Consider the following 15580-nt stretch of genomic DNA (forward strand, 5'->3'; position numbering starts at 1 on the left):
AAAAATATTTTTTAAGAAGTTTGGACTGTCATTAATTTCTAGTTCTACAGATAAACACTGTTGGCTTTTCTTTTGGGGTTTTCCTAGTCGTACTATATTTGCTAGATCTAAGTTAGTTCAAAATCTTGCAGGTTTCTTGAGAAGCCAAATATAACCTACAAGGTTCAAAACTCGGTCCCCATTCACACAAAGAGAACGATTCTGTGGTTTCTGAGAGAGAAGGAAAGCCTCCTGTGTCCACCTAACAACAGCATAGCGCTGCGTACTAAAGATTACTCATAACTTTCACTAATGGAAAGCTATCACAAGAACCTGGAGGCTTTTTCCCCCGAGGGCTAAATAGTGACTCCTACTCAATCCCTAATTTCCCAAGGGTCTCTGTGCAGATCAATTCAAAGCCAATGGCCTAAAATCAAAGCAGAGTTCTCCTACCAAGCAGCTGATCAAGATCACATCAAGATCAAGTAACTTCCCTAGCTGGTTTGGCTCAGTGAATAGAGTGTCCGCCTGCGGACTGAAGGATCGCAGGTTCGATTCCGGTCAAGGGCATATGCCTGGGCTGTGGGCTCGATCCCCAACAAAGGGTGTGCAGGAGGCAGCCAATCAATGATTCTTTCTCATCACTGATGTTTCTATCCCTCTCTCCCTCTCCCATCCTCTCTGAAACCATTAAGAATATATTAAATTAAATTAAAAAAAAAGCTCAAGTAACTTGAGGTGCAGAATGACTGACTATAAGGAATGCTGTCACCCGTTACCTTCTTTCCCCATAGTTCCAAGACATTTTACGTGGGGAAGGTTATATAGGGCCACTCAGGGACTTGTAGCACCAGTCACCACCTAAACTTTCCCTTTTAGAATAGTAATGAAGCCCTTATAGATGCCAGGCACCATTCTAGTAACAAACAAGACACAAGCTATGACTATTGCTAAAAAGAAAACAACAGATCTACTGACAATGTCTGGGAATGCTTGTGTCAAAACTTTTCTATTTAGTAAGTGCTTTTGTAAAATTACCTCTAGTGAACATTTATTGCCAGGATTCTGAAAAGCCATCTACACCAGTGGTAAATGTAGAGCACTTTTATTATGTTCATTTGTATTTATTTTTTTAATTTAAACTGGTACTTCAAAAATATGGCAAATATAGATAATTCAAATCTACTTCTAAGTGGCGGGCAACCTCAACCTTAAACCATACTTTTACTTTGGAGAGTACAAAGGAAGAAAAAGCGGGGGAGAAAGGGAGAGAAAAAATACCTCACAATAATTTTAGTAAAAGGTCATCGAATTGTTTATACATCATATCCATATAGAATGAGCTCTGTATAGATAATAAAGCATATATCAGACACATAAATACTTTTCTATATTTATTGTATATTCAGACCAAATCTAGAACCCACATTTCTATATTTAAAATTTTCATGCTATTGAGCCAAAAGGGCTAAAAGTCCTTATATTCTTATAAAATGCCTGTATGTGCTTATTGTTTAAATTTTGATCACAGACTTCAAACTGTTTTTCACAAAAGAAAGAGTATACATATTAATGTATTCTAAAGCATATTACAAAAGAGACCTGCAAAAATGACCCTAAAGGGAAAGAAGAAAGAGAGAGGGGGAGGGAGGGAAGAAGGAAATCAGCTTTCCTAGCCTTCTGGTATTACCTTCCTTTCAAGGACAACATCAAATAATGTATAACACATCTCAATGAATATTATATATAGCGAAATTCCTTTATAAAAATATTTTACCTGCAGAATTTTCTCTAGTTTGCTTTTTTCTTTGAAAAGTAAATCATATTCTTGATTGCAATTTTGAATTATATTGTCTCTTTCTTCCAAATCACATTCAAATCTTCTGCATTCTTCTTTCCATTTCTGCTGGGAAATCTGAAATGCATTCTCAATCTCATTTGCCCTTTCTTGAAGTTCTGTATTCTGAGCTATTAAAAATATAAAAGAATAATAGGTATATTTACAACTATAAATTAAATCCCTAGGGTTCAAAAACCTAGGCCTTGGAGCTAACTTCATTTACAGCATGATCTCAGTACAAAACCGGAAACCACTGCACACCAGTAAACTCTTGAAAAGCTCACTGTCCCAGAACCAGGATTCTACCATTTTTCTATCTCTTCTTCCCCTCCACACAAAGGTGGTTTTGCCATTAAATGAGATGACATATTCCCAGAGACATGCTCAAGTTTAAGTGCTCCTCTAGCACCAACTGCCACTCTTTTTCTCCTATTCAAGAAAATAAATAAAATGTTTTTTAAAAAAACACTGTGACAGATAGGGCTACTCTTTTTTTTATGTTTTTATTGATTTCAGAGAGAGGAAGAGAAACATCAATTATAAGAATCATTGATTAACTGCCCCCTGCTGGGGATCAAGCCCAAAACCTGAGCACGTGCCCTGACTGGGAATCAAACCTGGTTCAGAGGTTGACGCTCAACCATTGAGCAACACAGGCCGGACTAGAGCTACTCTTTTTAAATGACTGGACAGATTACAAATTTTGACATTTGACTACTGGCAGCTAATTAGTTGTAACATCTTACACATGAGACTGTCACAAGACTGAGATTGGAAACCACTGCTACAACCCTTAGAACTATAGTATTTACTCCCCCAAAATTAGGCTCAATCCCCTCTCATCCTAATATTACCTTCACAATAACCAATACCGCTCCACTAGGGTTTCAGCATCTAGAAAAGAAATAATGAAAGGCTTCCAGGTCTGACTCCATCACCTTCTACCTGATTAAACCACTCTGACTCTCAGAATAAAATGCCTCCTAGTTAAGATTTTTGTAAAGATCAAATGAGAAATATGTACAAACACACTTGGTAAACAAAAAATGCCACAGTTCGTAGTATTGTTTTTCAATTACATTTGTATTTTGAATGGATCATATATTCCAAAGGTTCAAAAAGTCTCCCTCCCATCCAGTTTCTCTCACTACAAGACATTATTCCATGGTCTAGCTGTCCATATTACAGGTAAGAAGTTTGAGACCATTTTTATTTCTGTCCCTCTGCATGTGGCCTATTTTTCTTTCCTTTTCATTCCTTTTCTCTTTGAATGTTTTGGGATCTTTGTCTCTTTTTTGAAAACTTTATAGTGTGTCTATTTCTTTCCAGTGTAGTGAATATTTAATGGTCCCTTTCAATCTGGAAACTCAGACACAACCTTTAGTTCTGAGATGTGTTCTTAATTAATTTCATTGGTAATTGTTCCCTCTCTGTTTTCTCTCATCTCTTTCTTTCAATATTCCCTATTATTCAGATTGGCCCTCAAATTTTCTTTTCTCTACTATTTTTCTACATCTGTCTTTTTACACTAATTTCTGGGAGATTTTTTAAAATGTGTTTTTATTGATTTTAGGGAGAGAAGGGAGCGGGAGAGAGAGAGAAGTACCAATGTGAGAGAGAAACATCAATTGGTTGCCTCCCACACACACCTCAGCTGAAGATTGAACCCGAAATCTGGGCATGTGCCCTGAAACAGCGACCTTTCAATGCATGGACGATGCATAAGCAACTAAGTCACAATGCCAGGGCTTTCTGCAAGTTTTCTTCCATCTTCATCTTCCAATGTTTCTATTGACATTTATAATTTCTTATTTGAAATTTGTAATTTCTAAGAGCTTTCTTTTTTATGGGATCTGGTTCTTGCCTCACAGGTGGCACATAATCTCTTTCAGCTCTAAGGATATTAATGCTACTTGTTTGTTAAATCTTCTCCCTGAAGACTTTCTGATTCTTTCAAGTTAATTTTTTCTCTCCATTATAGAGGCTTTCCCTAAGTATCTGGTAATTCTTGGTTGTTTGCTCTCAATTAGGAGTAGCTACAGGGTGACACAGTGTGGAGCTTGACACCTGTGATCTTCACTGGAGGAGAATCTGGCTGAGCCATAGATCAGTATCATTAGTTTTTTTCTACTTGGCTTGGTCAGCTGACCCATAGAATAGTCTTCCAAGCTCCCACATGGAATGCAGAAATCTGGTGAAGCCAATAGAAAAAGGAAGCTGGGAGAAATAGTTCCTCAATATTCAGCATTGAATATGATATCTTCCTGTTTTCCCCAGTCTTCAGACCCTCTATTTGATCATTTCCAGAGATTAAGCCTCCCGAGTGGGAACAATCCAGAGTAGCATGCTGGTGGGAAGGGGACTTAAGAACAAACGGCTACTTCTAATTCTGCTGGAAGCCGGTCCACCCTTGCTGCTTGACACAGTCACTGCAGGGAAGAAACATCTGTACAGCATGTTTCAAGGGACCTGGCGTATATGGCATACTGTTCTTAATATGTTTGCTCCCCCTCTTAGCGCTATGTGTTTTAAACAAGACCACCTCCCCAAGAAAGGTTGTTTCCCCAGGTGTGGATTTTTTCCCTGGAGTTAGGGATTAACAGGACTAAGGAAGAGAATAAATCAGTGAAACCCTCTAGTGTTACAGAAATACCATGTACTACTTATGAAGAACTTGGACTAAGACTGTTGGCAATAAATTTGGGACTTGTTGGGCCCACATCCCCAGGGGTCTGCCCACCAGGGAAAGCACCAAAGCCTATACCCCTGGAGACCCACCGACACAGGGCAGTCCCAGGGAAGGCAAGCAGCGAGGCTGGGAGGACATAACCTTTACTGGGTAGGATAATCTCCTTCAGTCACTTCCTTGTAGCTTATCAGTAGAGCAGTAACCTTGGAATAGCCCTTATAATGGAACACAGAGATTAACCTAGACAGGATTAAACTCAACAGAACTAGATTAACAAACACCCTAACCTTTGGAATAGAATGAATAGGATTAAAATCAACTGTTATAAATACAGATGTAACAGGACAATAAAGACCAAACCTGGCTGGAGAACCTGGCTGAAGAACCTGGCTGGAGAACCTGGCTAGAGAACCTTGCTATGCTGATCAACTGAACGCTGTCTCCGTGTTATTCCTTCTTCGCCGACTCCGTCCACACCTTTGGGAACCCCTGGACCTGCTGGGGCTGGACCCCAACACAATTCCTAATCCCAAAGGTATCTGGTGTTTCCAGTTCATAAGACTTTTTTTTAATGCATTTTTATTGATTTCAGAGAGGAAGGGAGAAGGAGAGAGAGACAGAAACATCAATGATGAGAATCACTCATCGGCTGCCTCCTGCAAGTCCCCCACTGAGGATTGAGTCCACAATCCGGGCATGTGCCCTGTCCGGGAATTAAACCGTGACCTCCTGGTTCATAGGCCAACGTTCAACCACTGAACCACACCAGCTGGGCAGTTCATAAGACTTTTGACTCTCAAACAAGTTGTCTGCCAGCTTTCCCCACTCGTGGTTTAGGATTCTAACATCTCAGTCTGCTAAATCAGTTATCCCTCATCCATTTGCTTTCCAGCTTCCAAAACTTTCTTTCTTGTCATGTCTCAATCATTATGGGATTATCTTTTTTAGCATTAGTTTGTTTTTCTCTAACCTCAACATTTTATCATAAAATTCTTCAAAAATACATAAACTTGAAAGTATTACAGTGAACACCCATAAAACCACCTAGACTCTATGACTGCTAATATTTTACTATATTTGTTTTATCACACATTCATCTATACATCCATTCACTTACCATCCATCAAACCATAATACTTTTTTATGCATTGCAGAGCAAGTTGCAAATATATTGCACTCCAAAATAATTCAGCATTCATATTGTTAACCAGAATTCAATATAGTTTCACTTTTTTTAAGGTCATATTTACATATAGTGAAATGCTCAACTCTTAAGTGTACCATTCAAAGAGATTTGATAAATGCCTAGACTCATGGAACCCAGACCCCTTTCAAAATATAGAACATTTTCTTTAACCCAGAAAGTTTCCTCATACCTTTTCCCAGCCAATCCCTACTGCTAACCCATCCCAGGGGCAACCACTGTTCTGATTTCTTTTTCACCAACAATTAGTTTTCTCTGTCCCAGAACTTCATATAAATGTAGTCACGCAGGATGTCCTCTTGTGTATAAACTTCATTCAGCATAATGGTTTTAAAAGTCACTCATGTGATTGCATGTATCAGTAACTGGTTCATTTTTATTGTTGAGTAGTATTTCATTGTATGAATATAACAACTTATTTCTTCATTCTTTTGTCAATAGACATTTACAGGGTTTTTTTTGGTTTTTTCCAATTTGTGGCTGTCATAAAAGAGCTACTATGAAAACTGGTGTACAAGTCAAATGTTTCTCAGGGAGAACTATCAAAGAGTAAAACTGCTGAGTCAAAGGATAATGATATGATTATTTTAAAAGAAACTGCCAGTTTTTTCCAAAGTAGTTGTACCATTTTACTCTTCCACTAACTATAAAAATTCCAGTGCTCTATATCCTGATTAGCATTTGGTATTGACAGTTTTTTCAATTAGAGCCATTGGATGGGACATGTAGTTATAGTCACAGTGGTTTTTAATTTGCATTTGCCTAATGAAAAGTAAGGTTAAGCATTTTTCATGTGATTTGTGACCATTTCTCCAGTTCCTCTGTAACATGTCTATTGAAATTATTTTACTTTAGGCAAGTAACTTCTCTGGACTTCAATATCCTCATTATTAAAGCCATTAACTTGTATATCTAGTTCCTTGCAATCCTTTTATTCCTAAGTGGTATAGTTATTAAATGCCAGAAGTCATCAAAAACACTTCTGAGCAATGACAATAACCCAAGACAGCTGGCCAAGACTAGAGTACCTAGCTTTTGTAATATTTATAACTTAACATTTGTTTAGCCCCATGCAGTAAACAAAGCACTTTCATTTTCTTATTTCATCCTTAAAACAACCTAGGTTCAAACACCAGTAAATGAGTGGTAGAACCAGACTCAAACATAAATCTTCTGAATTCACCTTCAGTGTTCTCTTAGTTAACACCTGCTGTGTACAAAAATATTCATAGCAACATTATTTTTTTAATATTTTTATTTATTTTTAGAGAGAAAAGGGAGAGGGAGAGAGAGAACATCAATGTGAGAGGGGAACACCGATCACTGCCTCCTGCACACCCCCTATCCGGGACAGAGCCGGCAACCAGGGCATGTGCCTTGACAGAGAATTGAACCTTCCCGTCCACAGGACAACACCCAACCAACTAAGCCACACCACCAGAGCAACAACATTTTTCTTAATAACCAAAACCAGACATAACCCAAATGTCCATCAATAGTGAATGGATAATAAGTGGGAAATATCCACACAGTATAATACTAAATATCAATATGAAGTTCATAAAGCATTATGGATGAACTCACAAGTCTAACAATGTTGAAGGAAAGAAGTCAGATGCAAAAGAGTACTAGGTGAGTCCATTCACATAAAGTACCAAAAAAGGGCAAAATTAATCCTTGCTATTAAAAATCAGGATAGCAGTTATCCATGTGGAAGGACTCTGGTAATTTTATATTTCATGATCTGGGTTCTTGTGATCAGTTTACACTTAAATCTAAGCACATTTCTTTAAGATATACTTAAGTAAAAAGATTTTAAAAGATGGGCATATGTTATATTAACAGAGAACTTTTCAGAGTTAAATCAGCTGCCTTTTTCTTTTCTAGGCACCACACCTAACCCAGTGGTTCCTAAACTTCGCTAATCCATAAAATCACCTGCAGGGCTTCTTGTACCTACAGATTCTCTCAAGCTAGAGATTCTAATTCAAGACAGTATGTGGTAGAAGGCCTACAATACATTTCTTTTAATCTCTATGTGGCCCCGGCTGAGTGGCTCAGTTGGTTGGAGCATCATCCCATACACCAAAGAGGTTGCAGGTTTGATTCCCAGTCAGGGCCCATACCTAGGTTCTATCCCTGGTCAGGATGTGTACAAGAGGCAAATGATTGGTTTTTCTCTCTTTCTCTCTCTAAAATCAATAAACATATCCTTGGGTGAGGATTAAAAAAATGAAAAGTGCCCTAAAGTGGCTCAGTTAAATGTGAACCTATGAACCAGGAGGTCATGGTTTGATTTCCGATCAGGGCACATGCCCATGTTTTGGGCTCAGTGCCGGTGGGGGGCGTGCACAAGGCAGCCGATCAATGATTCTCTCTTATCATTGATGTTTCTATCTCTCTCTCCCTCTCTCTTCCTCTCTGAAATCAATAAAAATATATTTTTAAAAAATAAATTTTTAAGTGGTTAACAGAATGTTGAACCCCTTTTTCCACACATACACAACATAAAAAAATTAATGTAAAGTAGATAAATGTTCACATAACTGCCAGAAAACTTTATACACACCCACCAAAGTCAGAGGACAGTCAATGAATCTTACCTCTGACCCTACATGGAATGCATAAACACCAAGCAATGATATTCAATGAGGTCACAATTCTCAACATGGGAAGAAATGGAAATGGTCTTACCACAGAGTTTTTCTTGGATCTTATGTGCCTCAGCTAACCTTTCTTCAGCAGCCCGTCTTCCAAGACCAGCTTCCTTTCTAGCAACAGCCAAGTCATATTCCAAACTTTGTCGCAATGCTTCTCCTTTTTCAACCTCAGAGCGTAGCCTGGCAATCTGGCCCTCATAGCTTGCCAGCTAAAAGCGAATTTCTGATATCATGAACCAATATTACAATATGTTTCCAAGATTATTAGATCATTAACCCAAACACTTACATTTCTTAAAAAAAACTTGTTTCTATAATATTTATAAGATAAGAATTTATACTTTCTGAAAGACTGGAAAAGAAACACTAGCCTAACCAAATGACACTAGTAATTTTCTTATTTTAGGGAATCCACCAGAGGAAAACATTTTAATTCTTATATTAAATTCTTATAAAAATAAAGGAAAATCACAAGTTTTACTCAGATAATAGTTATATCTAAGAAGTGGAAAAAAATGCATGACACATAGTAAGCACTTAAAAATTCATTCCCTCCTCCTCTCCTAGTCTCTAAATGAAGTCAAGAAGCAAACTGCATCAAAATATAGTTTGGTAAATATTGTCTATATTATTTCTCTTGATTATGACTTTACTGATAGAGCCTAAAGTAATAAAAATGCCAACTTTGCAGGGGTCTGAATAAGCTAATATCTAATTTATCTAATATCTAAAAGCTAGATATCTAATGACTAGATTTAATTTACCTAATATCCTTCTATGAATTAATGTGACAGAACATAGGTCTGAAAATTAAAACTGGGTGATTTGCAAAGTCCTTTCCCACTATAAATTCTATTGTCAAATCAATGACTCATTAAATAATATTAAACACTTGCTATGTGCTAAGTACAGTGAAAGATATAAAAACCAGGATTTCAATACTATAGAAAGGCATATGGCATAACTTTTATAAATAGGTAAAAATGCTATGATATTACAAAGAAAAGCAAAATGATTTGTTGCTGGTGGGAAAGAAAAAATGGTAGTTCAGAAAGAATGCTAGAAAAGTATCATTTAGGAAAGCTTTGAGCTACTATTAAATAAGAGACACAAAAATCTCTGCAGGACAACATCAGAAATCACTTAAGTTGCTATTAAAATGTAGAGTGTAGCAACAGTTACATTTTTTCCACATATAAAAAATAAAATAATTTCCCATTCAAATTTTTAGAATAGCAATAACTTCATAACACTATACATATAACATAAGAATTTACAAATATTTTTCAATAGTAAAAGAAAAAATCATACAACAACCTTAATTACAAAGTCAAGATTACTCAGGAGTGGAAGAAGCTTCACATGTTGCTACCCTCTGAGTTGATAATATACTGTTTGTCTTGTAGCAATTCTAGTACCTGTGTGATCGATTGCCTTTACTAACGTCCTTTGTTGACAGACCTAAAGTAATGTCCATTTTCTTGACTGGACACCAAGTAACATAGCTCTTGGTATCAGAAATGGTCTCTAGATGGGTTTCTGATATTGGCTGGTGAGCCTATATGAGCCTAAATATAATGAAGAACTCTACCTAGAAATGGGATATTAGGGATCCATGAGATATAGTGGGATCACAATTTTTTAAATTATCATGTACAGTTATCTAGAATAAAGTTGAAGACAAGCCTGTGGGAAATGAAGTAGCAACTGCATTTGACCATTATGGCAGTATAATTTACTACAAGACCTGTGAGGTAAAAAGGCTGTATCAGAGAACTTAAAAAAACAAAATAATAATCTCAGCTCAAGGTGGTCAGAAAACCAGAGAATTTCTATTTCAAGTGTAAAAGAATCTCTTATTTCTCATAACCCCAGGACAGACGAGGCTAAGGACTAGACCAAAAAAATCTAACTATGCGAAATGCAGAATTACAAGTTGAATAAAGAGCCTCCCCAAGTTTCTAATGTTAAGATGCTAAGTATCACCCGGCCGGCGTGGCTCAGTGGTTGAGCGTCCACCTATGATCTAGGACAGTGATGGCGAACCTATGACACGCGAACTCATTTTTTTGGTTGATTTTTCTTTGTTAAATGGCATTTAAATATATAAAATAAATATCAAAAATATAAGTCTTTGTTTTACTATGGTTGCAAATATCAAAAAATTTCTATATGTGACACGGCACCAGAGTTAAGTTAGGGTTTTTCAAAATGCTGACACGCCGAGCTCAAAAGGTTCGCCATCAGGTCATGGTTCGATTCCCAGAGAGCATGCCCGGGTTGTGGGCTTGATCCCTCATGTAGGGAGGCAGCTGATCAGTGATTCTCTCTCATCATTAATGTTTCTCTCCCATCTCCCTTCCTCTCTGAATCAGTAAAAAAAAAAAAAAAAATTTTTTTAAAGATGCTAAGTATCAATTGGGCATTAGGTAAGAAGGAAGGAGATGGGTGAGGGCTTTTGGAATTAGATACACCTAAAAAATGTAAAATCCCAAATGCCCCCCTGAACACCCCTTGCCAACAAAAGCCATCTCTCTCCTCCCTGTCTGAGGTAACTAGCCTTCCCTTGCTTGAAGATTTAGTAATGACCACACCTGAAGCAGCTGTCTTGCAAGAGGATTTGCAAGACCAACCTCCACCACCTTTTGTCACTATAGACAGATTCAAAACTCTCTTTGCTGCAAGAGGAGAAATGCAAAGTCGGGTCCAGAAGAAAATAGCTTATACAGCAAAAGAACTGCAAAATCTTGATAATCTTTTACTAGCAGGAACCTGCAGAACATATATAGGATTGATTTGGATTTAACTAGCTGCTCTAACAGTTTGCTTGGACAGATGACTGTAAATTGATTTTAACCACGGCCTACAATCATTTAATGAGGTCAAAATGCCAGTACTTTCCTGATGTCATATGGAGACTTAGGAGATGGGAGTAGTTTTATTACGAGCAAACCAAAACTTCCCCTTCCCCCTATTACATCCTCTTGGAGGACCCAAAGGCATTGTTTCCTAATTAAAATGCTATAAACTGCACTGGAGGAGGCAGCACAAGCATCATTAGAAAGCTCTGGTGGCTAACCTGTATGTGCCAAAGATAATAATGGATGGTGGAGATAACGTGGGATATGCCACCATTGAGATGAACACCCCAATTTCAATTGCAATGATGGACTTCCAGAATGGCAAAGGCCAAGTGGTAGCAATTAGCCACTAGATAATGAATGCTGAAGAGCATAAGGTGTAGACTGCCAATCATTTGTGCATTTGATCTCAGATCCATTACAACCCCTTCTTTTGCTCTATTCTATTTCATCATAGGAACTGTAATTCTCATGCTCCCAGGCCAAATGGCTGTCAGTAGCTGCATCTCTTTTGAGGTTCCAGCTCCCCATACTTTCTCTCCACATTCCAACACTGACTGAACAACCCCTACCATGGCTCTACCTCCCATAAGACAGCCCCAACTTCTGGACTCTGGTAACATTATCTGCTCCCACTGGCCCTCTGTCCTAGAGGTGTTGGTGGCTTCCTGCCGTTAGTAATCTCTGGGTGGCTCCTCATTCCCTGTTTGGATTCTTAGGTCTTCCATCACCAGTACAATCAATTTCCTCTATTAATGCCCTTCGTTTTAGCTGATTGGATCTTATTTGATTTCCAGAACTACCCACATAGCTGATAAACATGTCCTCGGCCCTTGAGGTTGTTTTTTCACTTAAGGTTCAACACATGCACTAAAACATACAACAGCAACAAAATATGTCCCTCCTTTTAAAAAATATATCTGCATTCTTTTAAGTCCGTATGCTCAACCACTATTCTAGAACCTTCTCTCTGGTTCTTTTATGCCTTCTACAATATGTCTCAGCCTCTAAAAGAAAGATTTTTCACAATTTTTGTCCCATGACCATTTTTGGCAATCTGGCAAAGCCTTCTCAAGGATAAGTAATTAAATGCATAAAAAAACATGTGGGGGTAATAAAAATCAAAATACTAGTATAAAAACAAGACATAAAAACATATTTGTGATACTGTAATCTATATACATCTTTAGTAACATTAAATAACAAGCTCTACTCTTAGGTCTAATAACCACTGTAATTTCAAAGTAGTGACAAGTATAAACAATATTTCAATATATTTGCAATAACTGAATTGTGGTATCTATGATTTCTCTTTATGATAAATTCAAAACTACTACTAATACTATTATGGCTTGTTAAAAGGAGGACTGGCTGCATCAAATCCTTCATAACTGAGGAAATGTTTAATATGAGTTAGAGATTAATAAAAATTAAAATGTTATTTTTCCCCATCCAAGTACACGGATTCCTTGATTTCTCTGTTTCCGAGGACCTTAGCTTAAGAACCTAAGCTCTTAGGACTGGCTGAATCAGTCAAACAATATCTTCAGTTCCTAACGTCTTAAAAAGCCTACTGCTTGGTCTTAGGTTTCCAGTATCTCTTAGCTAAAGAAAGTGATATTGCTCTTCTTTATCCTCTCCCATCTGTCCCAATTTTTAAGATCTACTCTCTGAGCAACTTTCAAATTTGCAATATAGTATTAACTGTAAATTACATCCCCATGACTTATTTATATCTAGAAGTTTGTATCTTTTGATACCCTTCACCATTTCACCCAACCTCCACATCCGCCTATATTTCTGTGACCTTCGATTGTTTGGATGATTTGTTTTTTTAGATTCCACACATATCTGTCTATTACTAACTGACATATTTCACTTAGCATAATGTCTTCAAGGTCCATCCACGTTATTGCAATGGCAAGATTTCATTCTTTTTAAATAACTGAATAATATTCCATTGTATGTATATACCATATTTTCTTTATCCATTCATCCACCAATGAACATTTAGATTTTAAAGATATTTTGTGCTAATCTAACAAAATAATAGAAACAGAATCATAGATATATAGAACAGACAGCTGTCAGAGGAGAGGAGCATTAGGAAATTGGGTGAAAAAAATGAAGGGATTAAGTAAACAAATAAATAAATAGCACATAGCACAGACAACAGTGTGGTGTTTGTCAGAGGGAAAGGGGTTGCGGGGAGGTGGAAGAGAGTAAAGGGGGGATGGTGACAGAGAGAGACTTGACTTTGGGTGGTGAGCACATGATGCAGTATGCAGATGATGTGTTATTGAGTTGTATGCTTGAAACATGTATGATTTTCTTAACCAATGTCACCCCAGTAAATTAAATTTAAAAAAATAATTAAATTAAAATAAAGACATTTTGTGCCAATCATCTACCATAATGTGTATTAGCACTAGGAGTATCTGATAAGGCAAATACAGGGTGTCTGCAAAAAAATGTATACACACTTAACAGCTGATAGCTCAACTTTGAAAATGAAATGTACTGTTATAAACACTGCCTTTATAATCATTCAAAGTGTGTGTATACATTTTTTGGGACACCCTATATATATAGTCCCTATTTTGGATGGCAAGATAGTTTTATTCATCTCTTCCTTGCTTTATGAAAGGCATATTTGGAGAATATATAGCAAAAAAATTACTATATACTAGTAATATGAGTAAAATCACCTAAACAAATAATTGAAACAATAAGTATAAATAGTAATATGAAACTGGCATTGAACCAATTCTAATCGCCTATTTTGAGAAAATTCTTTCTTCCCTGAAATAATTTCCCATCTCTTTAATGTGAACACGCTTCAAAACATTTTGATTAAATAAAGACAATAAATAGTGTGTTCTGCTAAGAGAAATCTGATGATAACTGCAAAAATACATAAAAGAATCTATTTAATATAAATAAATGATATGATTATCATGACACTAATGTACATTTGATTTTAAAATATAAGTTTTAGATATTATAAACAATTGGCATAAATTTAACAAATGCCACTTTATATTCACTATGTAATAAGTAAATAAAAGCAATTACTTCAATTACCTCATTTTAAAATTACTTCATTTGCCACTAAAAATACAAATAAAACAATCATATATGCATTTCTTGTTATTTCAATCAGAAACCTCTCACTGTTCCTTAGAGACCCAGAAAAAAATCATTTTTCAAACATTTATTCAACACACAGCTGCTGAGGGCCTAAGCCACGTGAGAGACTGAGAGACTGAGAGACAGAATACAAAGCCTGGTCACTGCTTTCAGCTCTCAGGAAGCTTACAGACTAAGGAAGAGCAGGTAAGCATGAAATAAATGTTTTAACTCTAAAATATCTGTAACAGCAGCATTGGAAAAGCAAAGAAAGGAGTGATCAGTGTCACCTAGGGAGGCTTTAAAAGGTTTCCTGACAGAACAGCATTTAGTAAAAGAATTTAGTAACAGAATTTAGTAAAAAGGGAAGAAAAACACCTGTTTATACTTAAGTGTCAATAAATTATAGCTACTATTACAGTGCACAGGCACTTTATAAATCTGCTTAATTACTACAACAACCTTTTGGGACCAGCATTTCAGAATAAGAAACCAGTGATGTACAACTCACCCAAGGTAGAGCCAAGAGTGAGTCCAAACCTGTGAAAGTCAATATTCTTTCCACTACATAGGCTGCCTAAGGTGAGCTTTAAGAATGAATAAGATCTAAAAAGAGAAAAAGTAGCCCTAACCGGTTTGGCTCAGTGGATAGAGCGTTGGCCTGCGGACTCAAGGGTCCCAGGTTCGATTCTGGTCAAGGGCATGTACCTTGGCTGTGGGCACATCCCCAGTAGGGGGCATGCAGGAGGCAGCTGATCGATGTTTCTCTCTCATCGATGTTTCTGTCTATCCCTCTCCCTTCCTCTCTGTAAAAAATAAATAAAAAATTTTTTTTAAAGATGCTAAGTATCAATTGGGCATTAGGTAAGAAGGAAGGAGATGGGTGAGGGCTTTCGGAATTAGATACACCTAAAAAATGTAAAATCCCAAACGCCCCCCTGAACATCCCTTGCCAACAAAAGCCGCCTCTCTCCTCCCTGTCTGAGGTAACTAGCCTTCCCTTGCTTGAAGATTTAGTAATGACCACACCTGAAGCAGCTGTCTTACAAGAGGACTTGCAAGACCAACCTCCACTACCTTTTGTCACTATAGACAGATTCAAACTCTCTTTGCTGCAAGGGGAGAAATGCAAAGTCAGGTCCAGAAGAAAATAGCTTATACAGCAAAAGAACTGCAAAATCTTGATAATCTTTTACTAGCAGGAACCTACAGAACATA

The 15580-nt window shown here is 37.1% G+C and overlaps 1 protein-coding gene across 1 annotated transcript in view; it reads right to left on the reverse strand.

The window, feature by feature from the left end:
• Window positions 1–15580, reverse strand: part of CCDC171 (coiled-coil domain containing 171) — a 235555-nt gene that overhangs the window by 208150 nt on the left and 11825 nt on the right. The window contains 2 exon segments of the mRNA XM_023758907.1: window positions 1757–1947; window positions 8407–8581. Coding sequence (XP_023614675.1) covers window positions 1757–1947; window positions 8407–8581 — 366 coding nt within the window.

This window comes from Myotis lucifugus, unplaced genomic scaffold (assembly GCF_000147115.1).
Source record: "Myotis lucifugus unplaced genomic scaffold, Myoluc2.0 scaffold_144, whole genome shotgun sequence".
Lineage (NCBI taxonomy): Eukaryota > Metazoa > Chordata > Mammalia > Chiroptera > Vespertilionidae > Myotis > Myotis lucifugus.